Here is a 19,573-nt window from a genome sequence, read left to right as displayed (position 1 = left end):
CTAAAATATGCATGTTATTAAGATGAGAGTCTGATATACCGCCGAGATTATTTGCTGGTGGAGGGAATTGTCATCAGGCACTGAGGTCAACAACATGATTGCTTCCTTGGTGGTAGAGGATCTGCTTGAAATGAAACGTAGGGAAATATTTAATCCCTCAGTTTGCTAATTATCACCATTCTGTCATAGTCCAGGCGACTACCATTATCTCTAGTTAATTTCCTAGCATGCGGCCTGATAATAAGATTCAATTACTTTATTTATATTTAAACAGCAATTTTAAGGAAAGTCTCCATAAAAGCTTGAGGACCTGAAGAGTTAACTAAAATCACAGTCACATAGAGAGAGGTTGTCTCCTGAGTTTCTAAGAGGCACAGCACAGAAAACAGAGCTCAGCGGGAGAGGGGGCTAAGAGAGTTTTAAGCCACCTTTGTACCCCCCTGATCCTGAGCTGCTCTGGGGGCCTCAGTGACAGCAGCTTGGGGGCCATAGCGCTGTTCAGAATTTCTACAATGCTGCAGAAGAGAGCCTGTCTGGATTCTGCCATTCCTGTGCTGGGGGAATCCTCCCTTGGCCAGATCACAGCTTATCGGGCCCCTTTATACTGCTCTGGCCCTTTCACCCAACATAAAGGGGCCAGATTGGAGATGAGGATTGTGCCCATAATCTTTTTTATTTTTCCATTAATGCAAGCTTCTTAGGGAGAATTAAATGCCTAGCAGTTAGGAGATGCAACCTTGTCCCCCTTGTGCATAGGCTGTATTATTTATTACTATGTATGGAGTTGGAGCTAGGACAGGCTTTGCTTATGATAGGAACATTCAGTTACACAGACTCAGTGTTGTTCATGGAAGGCCTGATTCTCACTTACACTAGGGCTCTTTCACACTACACTGGCAGTGTGAAGGGGCCTTAAAATGGGCATACAGATGTATCCACTATAAAGGGGTCTAAGTGTTACTGAGAACCATGCCCAGAATCTAATATTTTATCTTAGCACTGAGGGCTTTCTTCAGTATCAGAGGAGTAGCCATGTTACTCTGGATCTGTAAAAAGCGACAAAGAGTCCTGTGGCACCTTATTGACTAACAGAAGTATTGGAGCATGAGCTTTCGTGGGTGAATACCCACTTCGTCAGATGCACCCACAAGGTCAAACAAGTACTCTCACAATTCACTAAGAAAGAATCATAGATTGGCTCTGTTTAAAGCAGCACAAAGAACCATGGGATGTGACCCCAGAAGTCCAACTTCCTCACCTGAGTGAGTGCAGAACCAGTGTGAATGCAATCAAGTGGGCATACTTGAGTATGGTTTTGTAGTCTAGCTGCTCACACCCAAACTGGGATAATCCACGTGCCCAGACCCAAGTGTCAGTTGTTCAGGTTAACTCTGCAGTGAACACATATCCTAAGTGTTCAGTCAGATGGCGGAAACTGACAGTGACTACGACCTGGGCTAGACTTGAGCCAGAAACCTAGGAGAGAAAAGGGTAGTGAAGCTCGCATTACATAGTAGAAAGAAAAGAAATGGGAGTAAATTGAAAAGCATTTGGTTTTGTTTCTGTGCTGTGTGATCTTTCTTTAGACATCAGAAGTTTCTTCTAACATTGTCCCAGGGCTTTTTGGCGGGGGGGGGGGGGGGGGCATTTGTTTTAAACAAACGACTTTATCTTGATACAAAATAGCCCAATTAAAATCTACTGTCTGTTCTTCTATTATTTTGTGGGTGATTTAATCTGACTGGGAAACTTCTCTTGAGCAGTTTTCATCCCTCTTGGAAAATGGAAGCGCACAGATGTTTGTATATTGTAGTAAAGTGTGCTCTCTCTCTCTCTCTTTCAAAATGACTCTTCAGATTTAATAATATTTAACATTCAGCCTTTCTAGAATTTCTCCTTTATTAACAAAGCATTCTTGTCATTCACTCAGCACACTTGCAAATATAGCTGCACAGATTGGGAGCCTTCCGTTTCTTTTTGTGGGCTTTAATCTCTTTTTTTAAAACTTTTTAATTTCTCCAGACTCTTAATTTTGATTGCAAAAGCAATCAAACCATCCCCCTGTGGGCTTTAAGAATATCCCGGAGTATTTGGTTAGAAGAGGCAATAAGAGAATTAGACCTAAAAAAGAAATCAATCTTGTACTCTAATGACTTCTTATTTTCCACTGCTGATAAAACTAGGGGATTAAATCTCCATCTCCAAATCTTGTGAGGACAGTCTAAGAAAAGAACACGGATCAATGATTACATGATGACTTGGGCTAGTAATGGGGAGCTGGGACATCATGCAGCCAACTTTTGGAGTTAAGGAAACGGTCTGTGTACTAATGGCAAACTGGGCTGAGGAGGAGGGGTAATGGAGATGGCGAGGGATGGGATAATAATTTCTTCCTCCTAAATGAACCCTTAGAGGATGGTACGTTTTTATGTGCATTTCTAACCATTCACTTGGCTGAAAAACTAGCAAAGGCTAGGGATTTAATTGAACAGCCTCCAGGCATCTGTCCACCTGACCTCTTTCAAACTTTTTTAAAGGGAGGAAAAAAATTTAAATGTGTGTAATTTATAGGTTCTGCTAGAAGATTGAGCCTGCAACATGTCAAGTACACAGCTAAATGGACAATGTCAGATTACAATACATATTTTTAAGAAAATTTCTTATCTGTGTTACTAATACCAACCTGTTAAGAATTTACAAACTGGCCTAGCCCAACCTCCTGCCATATATTTGCCCATTTCCAGTCTCTCTTTCATGATGAATGCTGTATATTGAATAGTTATGTTTCTTGCAGAAATACCAAACTGGCAGTCTGGCTACTGAGTAACGCTGGCATTTTGTATCTTTATATAAAATTAATTGTCCCACTGGGCTAAAATGAAACGGATTTAGCTTTTATGTATGTTCATTAAATTTATTTTTCAAGCAAGAGATAGATATATTTCCTGAAAACGTTAGCCATAGAGCATGGTACTACTCAGGTAAAACACACTCTTGGCCAGTTCTTGTCCTTAAATGTGCATGCATGGCTCTCCTGACTTTAGGACGCCTTAACCTGGCCACCATTTTTGTGCCTACAAAACACTGCAGACACAGCATACATCATTGAGATGCCCATGTAATTGATTTGTGGGCAGTCAGGTAGTTAGACATAGAAATTGCCTAAATTGTACATGCAAATAATTGTGGTTCCAAAAGTGCACCCCCAGTATGTAGGTGCAGAAATGGAGCCTGGCCTTTCAAATCTGGTCCTAGAGGATTTAAATCCATAGGAGCTTCATGCACACATCTGAGAGCAGAACTTTATCCTGTGACTTTACAGTTTCCTCAACCTTTTAATCTGTAGGATTCAACCAGAATCCTGAGTCTCAGTATAACATCAGAGTGAAAGCTTTGTCTTATTTCATACACATGCACAGATACATTTCATCATTGTCCCGAAAGCAGAATAACTATTCTAGAAAGAACAAAAGAAATTTGAGTCTGGAAAGTCAGCTTTTCCCTTGATGGTGATATCTGGCCTAACAATTAGAGAAGGCAACATAAATAATAATCCTTTGACTAAATATCTGCTTTACCCAGTAGTCACTAGGGGCTGGAGCCTACAAAGGTGTGCACAGTGACATGGAAAGGAGTGGATGGAGCAGAGAAGCAGCAAGGGGCACTGTTAAGTACAGTCTAGTACCTCCTGGCTTGAAGCAGGACAAAACAATGGCTGCTGCACACTCCTCTTAAGCAGCAGTTGGATCCTGCTTAGGAATGTATTGCTTGTTGTTTGCCTCCTTGGTCACGCCCACTTTCTCCCCTGGGCCTCATTGCATGCTCTGGCACGTGTACAGGGCCTCTGGATTCTGCGGATGGCTTGGTCTTATGTGGAACATGGAGTGCTGCTGCAAGCGTTCCAAGCATGAGGTCAGATTCCTCTGCACTATGCGCTCTGCTGTTCTACAAGCCATTGGCTCAGTCCCTCACAATGCCTAGTAACCACTATTGCAGCTGGAACTGTCCTGTTGTAAAGTTAAAGTTTCTTTAAATCTTGCAGATTTTTGACAACGAAGCCAAAGATCTTGAGCGAGAAGTCTGCTTTATCGATATTGCCTGTGATGAAATCCCTGAGCGCTATTACAAAGAATCAGAGGTAAGAGTATAGAACAGTGAAGAAGGAATGTAGCCTAGAGTTCATTTGTCACTGCTAGGGTTTTTTTCAACGTTTGACCCCTGTTGCAGAACCCAGATGCTGCTCACTAGGAGCTTCAGAAAATCCTCCACTGCAGTGCTAAAATGTTGTCCAGATTTATCTTTGTACTTTCAAAAATAGGTTCTTTTTCTTCAAAAGCATCAGAGAAGGCTTTTAAACAATACATGGATTGCTCTGCAGTCTGCTTACAGGGAACAGACACACTTCTGGTTGATCTTTGTTTGATATGGCATCCATATGCAAAATGTGTGGATCTCTTTTAAGATCTTAAGATGTTCGTATGAATTATAAAAGGTCTTTGATGGGACCGTTTCATGTATATGGAAGGACAGGGCTAGGAAAGGGTTCTTAGGAATCAAAAAAGTTTTGTATTTTCAAATAAAATTGTACTGGTCATTAGTCTAAAAATGTGGGCTAGAGCTATAGATTATAGAGGGATCTGGAAGTGACCCCTATATTTAGGTTGCCTCCCATTGTAAAAGACACTTGCATTCTTTTCTTTGAGAAGTTTTTAAATCTCCAGTTTACAACAGGCCTTTGATATTTAACAGGGGAAATGTTCTCAGGTGGAGAAGTGCCTTGTCTTTGTTCTGTGAAATTCTGTTTGACTTGTGTTGTTATAAACTGTTCAAAATCACAATTTTCTTTCTCTTGCTTGCATTCCTCAGAAAGCATTGGCAGCCTGCCTAAATAATAACTAACACCAACATTCTAAGGCCGGGCTGCTGCAGCACATGCTTTATTGCGAACACCTGGGCACAGTGTTAGGGGTGAGGAAAAAGAGCTGAGCTGGGCTCCTCTCCACCCCTGTGTCCAGCATATGACCCCAGTGGACCAGGTCCCCCTCTAGAGACACTACACTGGGCAGGAACCCCTACCCCCGACCTACCAGGACCAGCTTCCCTTCCATCCACCCCAGAAATCTCCCCAGACCCATCACCTGGTCCCACCAGGGGGCACCTCATGGGGCAGGAAGTTCCCCAATTCCCACTGTGGGGGAGGGGGAGATAGAGCGATTCATCATCCCCTTGGCCATCCCCTAGATCCAGTACATCAGCCCACTGGTCCACCCACAGCTGCTGCTGCTGCTAGCTAGTGTAGTTAGTCCTGTAGCTCAGCTGGTAGCAGTGTGCGCTGTTGTTGCTGACACCAGGGGTGCCCAAGGCAAACAACAGTGATTCGTGCCCGGCGTGCTTAGCGCCAATGAACACACCAGGGGGAGAAGCAAGCAGAGTTTATTTGAGATCTCAAAGTGGTGCTGGGAGACTTGACATGCCTCAAATCCAGCACACCTAAAACAAGCAGTCTGTTCCTTTATATCCATGAGAACTTTTCTCGCTGACAAGCAAGCCCCCGTTTCCCCTCCCTCTTCTGTCCGGCTGCAGCATTCTTTTCTCACACACTTCTTTGTCTTCCCCCTCCCTCTTCTCCTTCCTCCCCCTGTAGCAGTTACGTAAGCGCAGGTGCATTAAGTAATCTTGGCCGCGGCAGCTCATTAGTAAGTTTTCCTTCTGCAAGTTATCTTGTCCTTCTGCTAAAGGTGCACAGGCCTCATTATTTCTGCTTTAGACCAGTATGAGCTGTATGGCAACTGATAAGAGACGTTGCACCTGGCCTTTTCTATTTATTGGCCTGTTAGGTCAATTAGAGTTTAAACATGGAAGAACTTCTGCTCATCTGAGGCCTAAACAGGGAGACTGTATATCCTTATTCCCTTTTACCTTTTAAATTACTTAGGATTATCCTTAGTGACACCAACACTGTGGTCCTGAAGGTTCAGGGTTCAGGCTGCTGCTGATTCATAGATGTTGTAGTCAGAAGTGGCCATTATGATCATCTAGTGACCTCCTGCATAACACGGGTCATAGAATTTTGCCAAGTGATTCCTTTATCAAGCTCAAGACTTTAGCTTAAGATGCATGCTAAGAAGTTGTTAGAATGCACATAATATAATTACATATAAAATAACTATGCTACTCTGCCGTCTTGTGCACTGCATATGCATTATAGTAGAGTCTTTAATTATTTGATAACATACTATTTTTTCCATAGGATCCCTGCTTTGTCTGGGGCATAAATTCAAAGCACAAAGGGGCTGAATTAAGCTTGCACGAGCAACCATAAATCTGGCATTTCCTAACATTCAAATGCTCAACGTTATAACCTAAATGCTGTTCTTTTAACATAGTTTTTTCTATGTAATGTATAGGGTGAGATTTTCAAAGAAGCCTAGGGGATGTAGGCACCCAAAACTCATTGAAGTTCAATGAAGACTGAGCACCTAACTCTCTTAATTCATCCAAAGAAGTGGGCTGCAGCCCACGAAAGCTTATGCTCAAATAAATTTGTTAGTCTCTAAGGTGCCACAAGCATTCCTGTTCTTTTAACTCTCTTAAGCTTCTTTGACAATTTCAGCCATGTGTTTCAATAATCTAAAGTGTGCTGAAGGGCTCCCTCCTTTAGGTGGATGCCATTTACAGCTGCAGAATTAACGCTCACCCTTCAGTGGCAAGTGTGAGCACTTTAGCCTCACGCTACCCAACTGCAGGCTCAAAGCAAGTAGCTAGAGGGAGAACTACGCCGATTCATGCCTGCTGTTCATTCTGGAGGCACAATTTGCTTCTGCAGAAAGGCAGGCTGGACCCAATAATATCCTCATAGCAGGGGTGGAGCACAGTGGCTGTTTAACAGTGCACAACAAGACTGCACAACCATTTTTAGGATACAAAATGTAGAACTGCCAGTGGAAATATTTGTATAAGATAGGGAATCTGTATTTCATACTGTGGAAACCATATGTTACGATCTCCTATTTATACTTCCTATTGAAATTTTTATAATACATTACTCATCATAATACAGACGGTGAAAAACTGTATTTCTAAGAGAGTGAAAAATAAGTATATCGTAGAGTAAAAGCCATCAGTTGCGTACTGAAATCCATGCTATATGTCACCTTATGAAATGACTCACCAGCCTCACAGTATCTTAACTCTATCCCATGATCTTCCAGTACCATTTAGGAATAACAGCTGCAGAGAACAGACATGCAGTTAAACTGGCCAGTATTTGGCCATGTTTTATGGAAATCAAGTTATATTTTTTCATCTCAATATGCATTTCAAGATACTATAAACATAAAGATAACAAATAGCTTTTAAGCATGTCTTATGGTTCCTTAATACACAACTATTAAATTTCATTTGATAAGGTTTATTTTACAATGCAGAAAAACAACTTCATATTAACTCAGTGAAGAGTTTCAAAGACCATGTGTTATATTTCAAGGACAAATCTATGACTCTGATTCCAAGCATATTGAGAGTTTTTTTCATGTTGTTAAACAACAAAAATATCCCAACAACTGTTATGTTTCTCTTAGTGCTTGAATATAATTTATGCAGAGACCATAGAAGTTTCTTCAGCAATTAATAAAACACTGAGAGCTAAGATGCCCATCATTCCAATTTAAGGGAAAAGTAAATATTTGGAGGCAGAGTGTCCTGTACTCATTTAAAAAACAATACAGTGTGTATTTGGTAGTTGGAAATGAATTTCTAAAAACTGATTCCATACACTCAGAGGTTTCCAAGCTGTGTTTTCATATTCCCGTATGAAATGGACCAGATTCTCAGTTACACTAAGGCCCCTTAGTCTACTCTGGCAGTGTAAAGGGGCCTTAAAGAAGGTATATATATAATTTCTGCCCATTTTAAGGCTCTATTAGCATAAAGGGACCATAGTGTATATGAGAATCTGGTCCTTTGTATTTTTCATAGTACAATTAACAGTGTTTCTACTAAAAACAGATTGATGTAAAATTTTCAGAGTGGTTCAAAGGGATTTTTCTACACAATTTACAACCCACAGACCAGATTCTCCTTTCACTTGATGCAGCATTGAATCTTCTTGTAATATGTCAGTGTTTATTAGTCTATTTGTATAGGTGGATCATTATTCCTGTGCTAGTGTGATCAGAGAAAATTGCACTAACAACATACTTTTCTTATTAGGCTAATATTTGTGACTCAAACTGTTTATTTTTAGCTCTGAGGCATACAGCTTTCCTTTCTCTCCCTCCCCCCATCTTTGTAAATTGACTGTATCAATATCATAAATATTTCAGGGGCCTCTCCATGAAAAGCCACCTTCTGCAATTTGATTGTGACCCTTCTTTGAGTTTCTGTTTATGAACCAACCCATGGATTATGGACCAAATCTTCTCCTGGTGTAAATGTACACAGCTGCACTAACTTTAACAAAGTTCAGAAAAGCTGGACCTATTTGTGTTACACATAAAGATTATATTCTTATTAATATTAATATCAATATTGCAGTAGTAGCTAGAGGCCCCAGTGAGAAATCAAGAGTCCTGTTGCGCTAGGCGCTGTACAAACAAAACAGACATTTCCTGCTCCACAGAGCCCACAGTCTAAAAGAGGTATCTTATTCTAATATATTTGTAGGGATGTATCAGTCCGGTTAAAGAGGTTGTATTTTCCCTTCCATTGCACATCACATAGCAGTGATTTTCACATAAACAATAGAGCCAAAGCTACAGAAGACAGGTCTTTCATGTACATAATCTCCAACTGGAGTCATGCGGCGCACTTTGAGTTCTGCTGTAACTAAACAGAGGAGATGTGTTTTGTGAGAACAGGACAAAGATTGAAGGGGGGGAGGGGAAGTGTAATTCATGTAACATATATTTGCTCCCCTCCTCTTCCAAGGCAACAAACAGAAGCTACAAATTGAAGAGTCAAAGATATAGTTACCCAGGGGCCACATGTGCCGAAGAGCTGTTATCATTTCAGCCAGGAGCATCCTAGAGGATGTCTACCAATGAGTGTTCAGAATAATCTTGAGTGATCTCTTGGCCAGAGCCATCTGAATGATCCTAATCCATTTAAGAGTGACAATCTCATCCTTCAATGTTTGCAAAAAAGCACTACTGAATCACAGGATTTTATTAATGATGGCAAGCACAAATAGGCAGATCCTTAGGTGTAAATTGACTTCAAAGAGGTACAGTGATTGGCACCAGCTGAGGATCTGGCCCTTTCAAAAGGAAAATTTATTTTTATTGCTGTGAAGTACCCATGTATTTTGAGGATAGGTGCAAAAAGAATTTTATAAATAAATAAAATGGCCCAGGTATTAATGGATTTTGTATATTAGATAACCACTGGATCAGCCAAACCCCACAATCTTCACTTCCTGCCTTTTCTGCACTCATACACTGAGCATTGTAAATGTCCAAGGCATCTGAAAAAGGTTTATCTAAACCCACATGAGCCTGCATAATCACAAGGGCTGGACATGGTCACAGTTCTGTGTATGCAAACATGCTAGCAAAACCACTAAACTTTGCAATGAGACCTTGGGTGATCTCATAGAGCCAGCATAAGAAAATGGGTTGATATCATTCCATATATAACTCTAAATGAGAATCAAAGGGCCAAATTCAGACTGGGTGCAAGTAAGTGCAACTCTGTCTGAATTTGGCCCATACATTTGTTCAAGAACTAATTCAGTTTGGACTTGGGGGTCTAGCTGTTACACTCAGGTCTCTTTACTTGCACCTCAGTGTCTTCCCTGGAGTTCCTCCAATCTACAGTTATTGGTGATGACACTCTGTGCGTTTCTCATCATCAAACCTTTTGCTACCACCTTCCTGTGTGACTATGACTCACATTTCAGGGGGCTCGATTTAGAGCAGGGGGTTCCCAAACTTAGTTCACAGCTTATTCATGGTAAGCGGGTGGCGAGTCATGAGATGCTTTGTTTACCTGAGCGTCCGCAGGTACGGCCACTTGCAGCCAGTGGGAGCTGTGGGAAGCTGAGCTACTGCTCAAGAATGAGAGCCCCAAGTGAGCCATTCACATAAACAAAACATTTATCGTAGCTCTGAACTATTATGCAAAGTGTTCTTTACCACCATATTTAAATTCTCAGATTAACAATGTTTCATTTCCTGTTTATAGCAAAGTGGCTGAAGTTGGGGGACAGGGAGTAAGCTTTTTAAATTACCTCAAAATAGAAAGATTTCATGCAGCTGCGACAGTTCTCCTTCAATTTCTGTTTAGTGTAAAACAGCTGTGTTTTAATGGGTCCAACTTGCCACTGTCAGGGTGCTTTTAGAATAACTAAACCCGTATTATACCTCAGGCACAGAGAATGATGACATTTGAAATAATACAGCTGCTTCAGCTCCCATAGTAAAAGTGTGTTAAATTGTCAGTATAGTAATTCAGCTTGGGTTAAGCAGAACCAAGTGAAAGTCTCCCTGTAGTTACTAACACCAGTTGAGTAGCTTGTAGAATGCCTGGCTAAATTATCATGTGTCCTCCATGTATGCCACAGCTATGTTGTTTTCTGATGGTGACTGCTGGGTCTGAGTTTAGAGCCATTCCCATTTTTTTCAATCATTTTTGTCATCTCAGCTTGTTAAAGTGTCAGAGTAGAAGAAAGAAAACAAAATTTTCTCTCTATAATGAAAACTGTTCCTTTAAGAGTTTCTGATAAGGAAAGTTTCATGGAGCATATCAAAGCCTGGGCTCAGTGCTAGAGCAACAAAGGGCCAAATGTCTTTGTTCTGTTCCCAGTTACACCTTGCGTTAACTCAAATGGAATCACTCCAGATTTACTATGGAGTATCTTGGAGCAGATGTTGGTCTAATGTACTTAAATCCCTTTTCACTTTGTGTATCAATCACTGTGCTTGTCTACTGGAATAAGTATATTGCAATAGCTATTCTGGAATAGTCCCCTTGTGGAGAACCTATTCCTGAATAAAAGTGACTTTGCTTTGTGAGTGGAGTAATTACTCCAGAATAGAGTAATAATTCTGGAATAAAGTCACTTTTATTCCAGAATAGTGTCTACACAGGTGTTATTCTAGAGTAGCTAAACTATGCCAGAATAGTTAGTTATTCCTGTCAATTTCCACTGTGTAGACAAGACCATATATACTAGAGATGGTCTGTAGGCTACACTTCTGTGCCACAGAACCGTATGCTTTTTTTTTTTTTAATGTCTTTGCTTTATAGCAGAATTGTCTTGACATTTGGGGTAAAGCAGTATTTATCTAGCAGCCTCAGGGAAATTATTTTTATAAACTTCAAATAAAAACTGAAATATTTAAAAAATGAAATACAAAATTTACAATTAAAATATACTAGTAGGAGTTTGCACTGACATAGCCTTCTGGAGCACTGTACGTACAGTCTGAAATCCAAAGCCTACCCCTCACAGCTGTTGATGAAATGCCAGGTCACACAGTTCAAAATACAGTCATGAAGAATTAGTTCTGAAATGCTAGATCAAACAAATTGATCTTTAGTTTAGGACTAAAAAAAAAATTAACTTCATGTCAAATATCTGTTGGTAGAATGTTCCCTGGTAGGAGTTTAAGAAAAAGAATCTGTGCACCAGAAAGAATCTTTGTCTTGAGGCATCCAAAAAGCCACCTGTAGGAGGATAAAAAGGTGCAGTGTTAGCCCACTGCCCTTTCACTTCTGAAGACTAAAGGCTTGTCTACACTTATATTTTATAGTGCTCTAATTTGCTGGCTCAGAGGTGTGAAAAATCACCCCCCTGAGCGCAGCAAGTCTGAGCGCTTTAAACCACTAGTGTAAACAGGCTGTGCTCCCTGCGCTCGGAGCTAATCCCTGCATGAAGGTGGATTACCAGCAGCACTGGGAGAGCAATTAATGTTCAAGAGAGCCCCAGGAGTAGACTAGGAGGAGTGTTTCTAGTACAGAGCTGACAAAGTCATATAGGCCCAGCACTCGCTGCTGCAGGTCAGGATTGGTGCATTGGCAAGGGCCAGGGATAATCTTGAACATAAAGACTTGTAGGTAAATAGCAAAACCTAAACTTGATCTGATGTCTTCCTGACAGCCAGTGCAAGAACTTAGTTTCAGAGAAGTGTCTTGATTAGATTTCACTGAATTAACCTGTAATCCCTCCCCTGAGCTGTTGCTGATAAGTCACTTTACTCTTGCCTTGGGAACTAAAGGTTAAGAATTTAAGAGGACAGACAAAATTTTAAGGCCTGCTCTGTTACACCAGTGCTACTCAACTGTCTTCAATGGGATTGGAATGGTGGCTTTAAAATGTTGTCTGCCCTTCATATTCCTAACCCTACCATTTAATGTCTCAAGATCAGAATGTAGCTGTGTATGTTTTATTGGGTTGATCTGGCCATGACAACTTTGCGAGTTAATGATGAGTGTAAGCTTTGTAACAATATGTCTTTTGAGATGAACTCCCACAGAAATCTGGGATTTATTTTTTACGAATAGCAAAGTATTCTTTAGTCCAAAAATTGCAAAGTGTACCCTTCAGCACAGCAAAGCCTTTGTATGAGCCAAGCCTTTGTATGAGCCTTGCTCCCTTAAACACTGAAGTCATCTAATCATTTAACTTTAGGGCAAACATAGCATTCAGAATTCAGTGCCTCAGTGTGGTCCTTTCTAGAACATTCATCAACCAAAATATATGGATGGTTTCGAAAATCCTTCCCCAACTCTCTCAAAGCTTGTCCGATATAATTTATGAGGCAGACTCATCTGATAAAGTCATTTTGCTAGGGAAAGGCACAAATTGCTCTATGTTTGCAGCACGTTGTATTGCCAAGTACAAAGTGCTCTAAAAACAGCACTTTAGGTATCAAGTGCTAACAAAGCAAAAAGATTGCTGCCTCTGTGCTTGATTTACACTAGGATACAAAATACACGGATCCAAGAGTGTAATGATTGTCCCCCTTTCAAGGAGTATTTTAAATTCATTTCTAATTACATTTTGAAAAGAGATTCTCTGTAGTGCCAAAGAAATATTTGGATGAATTCCTGATTTTTCTGAATGAGATGAGCACTTATTTTGGAAAACAGAAAGGTAAGTTAGGGGTTCTCAGGACAAAATTTTTGGTGGCCTTAAAGTGCGGTCACCAGCTCCTGCTGGTGGCTGCTCTCACACTTTTTCCAAAAATACTTAATTAGCTTTAGGAAAAGCAAATAAATATGCACATATTGTGATGGGGCAAGGCCAGATGGCTACAGTAAAATACTGAGCAACAGGTATGTTAGCCCCAGGCTAAACAAATCCCTAGTACCCTGGTAACCAAATGGCAGTTGCTCCAGGTTAATCAAGGCACCTGGAGCCAATTAAGATCTTTCTAGAAGGCAGTAGAGATAGCTACTTTAATTAGAACACCTGCAGGCAATCAAGGCAGGCTAATCAGGGCACCTGGGTTTAAAAAGGAGCTCACTCCAGTCAGGCAGGGAGGAGCCAGAGGAGAAGGAGCGTGTGTGAGGAGCTGGGAGCAAGAAGGCAAGGAGCTGAGAGTATACTGCTGGAGGATTGAGGAGGACAAGCATTGTCAGACACCAGGAGGAAGGTCTTGCGGTGAGGATAAAGAAGGTGTTTGGAGGAGGCCATGGGGAAGTAGCCCAGGGAGTTGTAGCTGTCCTGCAACTGTTACAGGAGGCACTATAGACAGCTGCGTTCCACAGCGCCCTGGGCTGGAACCCAGAGTAGAGGGCGGGCCCGGGTTCCCCCCAAACCTCCCAACTCCTGATCAGACACAGGAGGAGCTGACTCAGACTGTGGGTTCCACAAGAAGAGAAGATCACTGAGGTGAACAAATCCGCCAATAAGCGCAGGACCCACCAAGGTGGAGGAGGAACTTTGTCACAATATACATATCCAAATCATTGTAATTTATGTATTGCTTGCTAGCAGGTCTGTTGTGAAAAGTGATATTAACAAACATACAGGTATCAGTTTTCACAACAGACTTACTCAGCCCAGGCAATCCGGTGGACAAATTAAGCCCTGGATGAGGGGTTGGGGGAGGCAGTGGGGACCGGGTGGGATGGGGGGTCAGGGGTGGCAGCAGGGGGCTGGAGCCCAAAGCCCTGTGGCCACAGCCTGAAGCCCCATGGCCGGGGGACAGGGCCCGGGGATGGAGCCCAAAGCCATGTGACTGGAGCCTGAGGCCTGCCGCTGCACAGCCAGAGTCCAGGGCTGGAGCCCAAAGCCCCACAGACAGAGCCTGCCGTCCTGCAACCTCAGGGTTGAAGCCCAAAGCCTGAGCTCCACTGCACCTGGCAAGATGGGAAACTCATTGGCTGCCTGCTCCTACAGGGGGTGTGCACCAGGTGTCTCCAGATGGGGGCAGAGCCCAACTCCTGCTGGTGGCCCCAGCAACCAAGATCAAGGCAGTGCATCCAGGAGCAACAGGGAGGGGGAGGGGCTGCTACATTGCCCCACTCCCCAGTCAGAGCCCAGGAGGCTGTAGCTGCAAGAAAAGTCCCTGGTGGTTGTATGTGTGAAATGCGAATATTGAGAACACTCAGGCCACATCTATACGACGCGCCATTTCGGCGCGTTAAAATCGAAAGCTCGGGGTTCGATATATCGCGTCTCGTCTAGACGGGGATATATCGAACCCAGAGCGCGCTTACATCGATTCCGGAACTCCACCGAAACAAACGGAGTTCCGGATTCGACATGGCGAGCCGCGCACATCGATTCGGCGCGGTGAAGACGGGTGAGTAACTTGATTTTAGATACTCGATTTCAGCTACGCTATTCTCGTAGCTGAAATTGCATATCTAAAATCGATTTTCACGTGTCGTGTAGATGGGGCCTTAGTGTAGAAGAGTGGGGTGGCGTAATGGCAGAGCCCCTTCCCACCTGGCATGACAGAGAGATGGTTGGGCCAAATTTGAGTGAATGATATTGCGACCTAGCACTCAGGACAATAGTGTCACTCACATTTGGACCTGTCATCCTCCATTGGAATAAGTGGCATTGCAATCTGGCACATGCAGTTGCAATGCCATTCAAATATGAGGAGGCCAGGCAGGTAACCTGGGCCCTCCCTCCGTGGCCTCCTTTTATACAGAGAGGTATATTTTTCAAAAGGCCAAACCTGGCCACCTTTCTGCAGATGCAATTTGTGACCGCAAAATGGATTGTGAATGCAAATAAGAATACTTGGCTCTTCTGCTACCTGATTTCTGCTCTCCATCAGGTAGCTGGAGGAGCTGGTCCTCAGATTTAGAAGAGCAACCCAATTGCAGGAACAAACTGCACCCTCAGAATGGAAGCTGCCTTATTTGAAAATTTAATTCAAAGCATCTGGAACAGTACTCAGTACTTGTGGCCTGATTCAAAGCCCACTGAACTCATTAGAAATCTTTCTATTGAATTCAAAGGACTTTGGATCAGGCCCTTAGATACTATAGTGATGGGAGCAACAGAACTACAACCAAAGACAGACAGATACTCTCCTCTGTAAAGTACTTGCACCTTTCCTAGGTGTAAGACTAAAGTTAGCAAACGCTGGGATAAATTTTCAGGGATATGGACAAAAAATTGGACTCATAATTCTTCCTCTTCTTACTGGAGCTGTGCTCCTTTGGCCACATTACTCAGTTTTCTACTCAGTCCTCAAACAGGCAAAACTCCCACTGAATTGAATACCAGCTTGCCTGAGCAAGGACTGACTAATTGCTGAATAATGTCCTTAGGATTTGACCCTTTATTTTCAACGTACCGTAATGGAAATATACTCCCCACAGTCTTTGCCTTTCCGAGCCCTGATTCGTAAAGGTGCATCATGCGATATCTGTATGTTAAAGGAAGGATTTACCATAAAAGATTTGGCACTTCTTGAGCTATGCAGGTTGCCTGTCCAGGTCTATCACCACCTAGCACCTGTGCTTTAAGTACTCCAGCCAATGTCTGACTAGTCCTTTAAACAGATAGGCGTGATTAAAGAGAACCAAGAGACCATCTGTGATTGGTGATTACACTTTACAAGCCTAAATCCTGTGAACTTTAAATGAGACTTAGATTTCTAAGTGCTTAAGTGTGTATGTATGCTGTCAACTATAGAATACGCTAGCAGGTCTCATTGGAAATAGACCTGTTGCTCCTTGAGCAATAAACAGTGCCTCATAGTGCATTGTACTAGAATGACCTGTAGCATCATGCCCTGCCATGCCACAATATCTTTTGTGCCAAATGAGCTTCACAACATCGCCAAGTTTCTACTGCTCCCATCAGTGCTCTGGCTGTTGGGTAACAGACTAGTATTTGGCCTCATGTATCTTATTATATCCTGCCATTCATTTAAGCAAATTGTGTTATTTTTACTTAGTGTTTATTAGCATGGTTCCATTGTGCCTTAAAACAGACACATTAACAAGCTAACAAATGGGGACTTTTCAGCCAAGGTTTTTCAATTGTGGTTCTCCTTGCTTTGCAGGATCCTAAACATTTCAAGTCAGAGAAGACAGGGAGAGGCCTCTTAAAAGAAGGCTGGAGGGAGACACACCAGCCGATCATGTGCTCCTACAAACTGGTGACTGTGAAATTTGAAGTCTGGGGACTTCAAACTAGAGTAGAACAATTTGTACATAAGGTCAGTGAATGCCTATATGCTGTTATCCTGCACAGGAGAAGAGCTAGAGCCCAAGTGGAACTAGAGAATTATCCTGACCTGCACAAGAATAGGACTAGAGATGGGTCTGAGCCAGAGAGTTCAAGTTTAGATCTGGTTCCAAACCTCCTTAACATTCAAGGGCGACTGGAACTGGGGTTTCATCTCTCAATTAAAGAGAAGAGGCCCAGCTGTAAAATTAATCTCTGGATACAAACTTCCCCAAAGGCTCGAGTTATTCAGATCCAAGGCTTAGTTTTTTGCCCACCTCTGAGTACAGCCAGTGATAACATCTCCAGTGCTGTGATCCTTATGTGGGCAGAACTAACAACATCCTTTCCCAAGAGACCTCCATTGCTGGTAAAATAATATTTGTGCCAATAACAGCTCTATTGTGACAATTCTGAACTGTTAGATGAATACAATACAATGTTTCTAGACTGAAATATTTTTTCCTGTCATTTTTTTACTTGAAGCTTTTAAAGTCTGTATTGCACTTTATCAGCAGTTCATTTAATGTTACCACAATTAAACACTGTGGGTTTGACTCTGACCTCATTCACTCTGATTTTACACCACTGACATCAGTGTAGTTACTCCCAATGTACTGAAAGTGAGAGCAGAATGTGAGGTCAAAGAGTTACTTCAGTTTGACAGCTCTGTTGGCTTTAATGGTTATCTATCTGGATGCAGTAAAAGCTCATTAATTCTCATTATGCTAATCTGCCAATTTCATAATACTAAGAACAAAAATCATGGCAGTCTCAGCCCACTCCTTAGATTTAGAGTCTGATTCTAACCTCAGTCTCACTGATGTAAATCAAGAGTGTCTCCTCTGAAGTCACAAGAACTACACCAGTAAGGCCTGGTCTACACTGGGGCGGGGTATCGATGTAAGATACGCAACTTCAGCTACGGGAATGCTGTAGCTGAAGTCGAAGTATCTTATTCCGACTTACCTCCTATCCTCATGGCACAGGATCGACGTCCGCAGCTCCCCCGTTGACTCCGCTACCACCGCTTGCTCCGGTGGAATTCCGGAGTCGACGGGGAGCTCATTCAGGGATCAATATATCGCACCTAGATGAGACACGATATACGATCCCCAATAAACTGATTGCTACCCTCCAATATGGCGGGTAGTCTGGACGTACCCTCAGAAACCAATCTAAACGAGATCAGAAGTGGACCATTAGCGTAATATTAAAATATCACTGAATGACAGTTTCTGCACAACTGAGTTTGACTTACTGCAGTAGTTCTGATGCCTTTTGCACCATTCATTTGATTTCCTGAAGTTTAGCATGCTTCACTCTCAAGTGTACATTACTGTTCATTTTCACTGGATGTGAGAGTCCTTCTTCTAAAACCAGATATCTCAGGGCATGTACAGAGTTCCAAGATGATAAAGTCACAGTTGCAAACACTTCTCCTATTCTGCAAATTCAATCTTTTTTTATTGAAAAATGCCTGAATTTTTTCATAAAGATTTTGACTCATGCTTTTTGGATAGGATTTTCTATATACACCTCTACCTTGATATGACGTGACCAGATATAACATGGTAAAGAAGTGCTCCTGGGGGGCGGGGCTGTGCACTCCAGTGGATCAAAGCAAGTTCAATATAACGCGGTAAGATTTTTTGGCTCCCGAGGACAGCGTTATAGCAAGGTAGAGGTGTATTCTCCTGCCAAAGTTTTGTATATTGTATTTTTTTCAAAGATTTTTTAAAAAATCTGTAATTAGAAATGAGTACCCTTCAGAGAATAACAACATCCAGACTATCTTACAGCTTTCATAAGTGGTCGGAAAGTTATCCATTCCACTTGTCCAAATATTTATTAATTAATGATACAGTTATCAAATGGTCTTCTCCAGGTATTTTAATGTCCAGACATTGGTAGGATTTTGGAAGGTTATTGACCTCTCCTATGTGAAAAAAACTAATAGGTTCCATTTTAAGATAGAAGGGAAAGGAGTTCCAGTCTACTTGCCCAAATATTAATATATTCATTGTACAGTTCCCAAACGTCCCCTTCTTGTGTATGTCACCACAGAACAGTGTAGAGTCTCAAAGTTCAGGGTGTTTGTCCTTCTACCCTATAGAGAGACCATGATGTTACTATAGTTTATTTTTCTATAATGTTTTACTACACAAGATACTTTAAACCTCTTTTTTCTTATTTCACAGGTGGTCAGAGATATATTAATGATTGGTCACCGACAGGCTTTTGCTTGGGTTGATGAGTGGTATGGTAAGTCTTATTCACAAAATTAACTTACAAAATAGCCTTGGAAAAGGCCTGATGGAAAACCCATTGAAATAAATTGAGACTCCTATTGGCTTTAATGGACTTTGGATGAAGCCCAAAATATATAGGCCTTATTTCACCTCTCACTCTACACGTAAGCTTATGCCACAATAGCCGCTTGTAGGGAAGGTGCATCCAGCAGGTGGGAGCAGGGTGTATGGTCCATGTATTTTAGAGTGTATGCCCCAGTTCCAGACACTCCATCTTCGGCAGTTTAGTGCTGCCCCTGTCAAGAATAATCTACATGAAAAACAATGCATAGGTTGGAATACAAGCCCATATTAATGCTGCTTTCATAGCACTAATTTGCAATCATCTCCAACCTCCAAGGTCTTGGCCCATGTTATTTCCAACACAATTTCAACTTTTCAGGATGGGTTTTAAACTATTAATATAAAATGTAATAAAAACCAGAACTAAAAGTTCCTGTTTGAAAAACAAATATAAATGTAATAGCTCCAATTGAGAACTCACGGGCTCTGATTCAACAGTGGCTGCATACGCAACTCCCATGGAATCCATGCTTCAGCTGTAGAAGTGGGCATTTTGAATTTTACAGGGTAACTTCAACATCTAGTTGATGACATTTTATTGCACAATAAACAGGCA

The 19,573-nt window shown here is 41.8% G+C and overlaps 1 protein-coding gene and 1 long non-coding RNA gene across 2 annotated transcripts in view; one reads left to right on the top strand and one right to left on the bottom strand.

The window, feature by feature from the left end:
• Positions 1–19,573, top strand: part of PITPNC1 (phosphatidylinositol transfer protein cytoplasmic 1) — a 182,455-nt gene that overhangs the window by 146,147 nt on the left and 16,735 nt on the right. Inside the window, exons 6-8 of the mRNA XM_032794504.2 lie at positions 4,043–4,138; positions 16,479–16,634; positions 18,844–18,907. Coding sequence (XP_032650395.1) covers positions 4,043–4,138; positions 16,479–16,634; positions 18,844–18,907 — 316 coding nt within the window. The remainder of the gene's footprint in view (positions 1–4,042; positions 4,139–16,478; positions 16,635–18,843; positions 18,908–19,573) is intronic.
• Positions 1–19,573, bottom strand: part of LOC116833168 (uncharacterized) — a 42,655-nt gene that overhangs the window by 9,503 nt on the left and 13,579 nt on the right. The gene's annotated exons all lie outside the window — the stretch shown is intronic.

The sequence above is a fragment of the Chelonoidis abingdonii genome, chromosome 13, assembly GCF_003597395.2.
Source record: "Chelonoidis abingdonii isolate Lonesome George chromosome 13, CheloAbing_2.0, whole genome shotgun sequence".
Lineage (NCBI taxonomy): Eukaryota > Metazoa > Chordata > Testudines > Testudinidae > Chelonoidis > Chelonoidis abingdonii.
The sequence above is the reverse complement of the archived record's forward strand: the minus strand, read 5'-3'. Positions and strand labels throughout refer to the sequence as shown.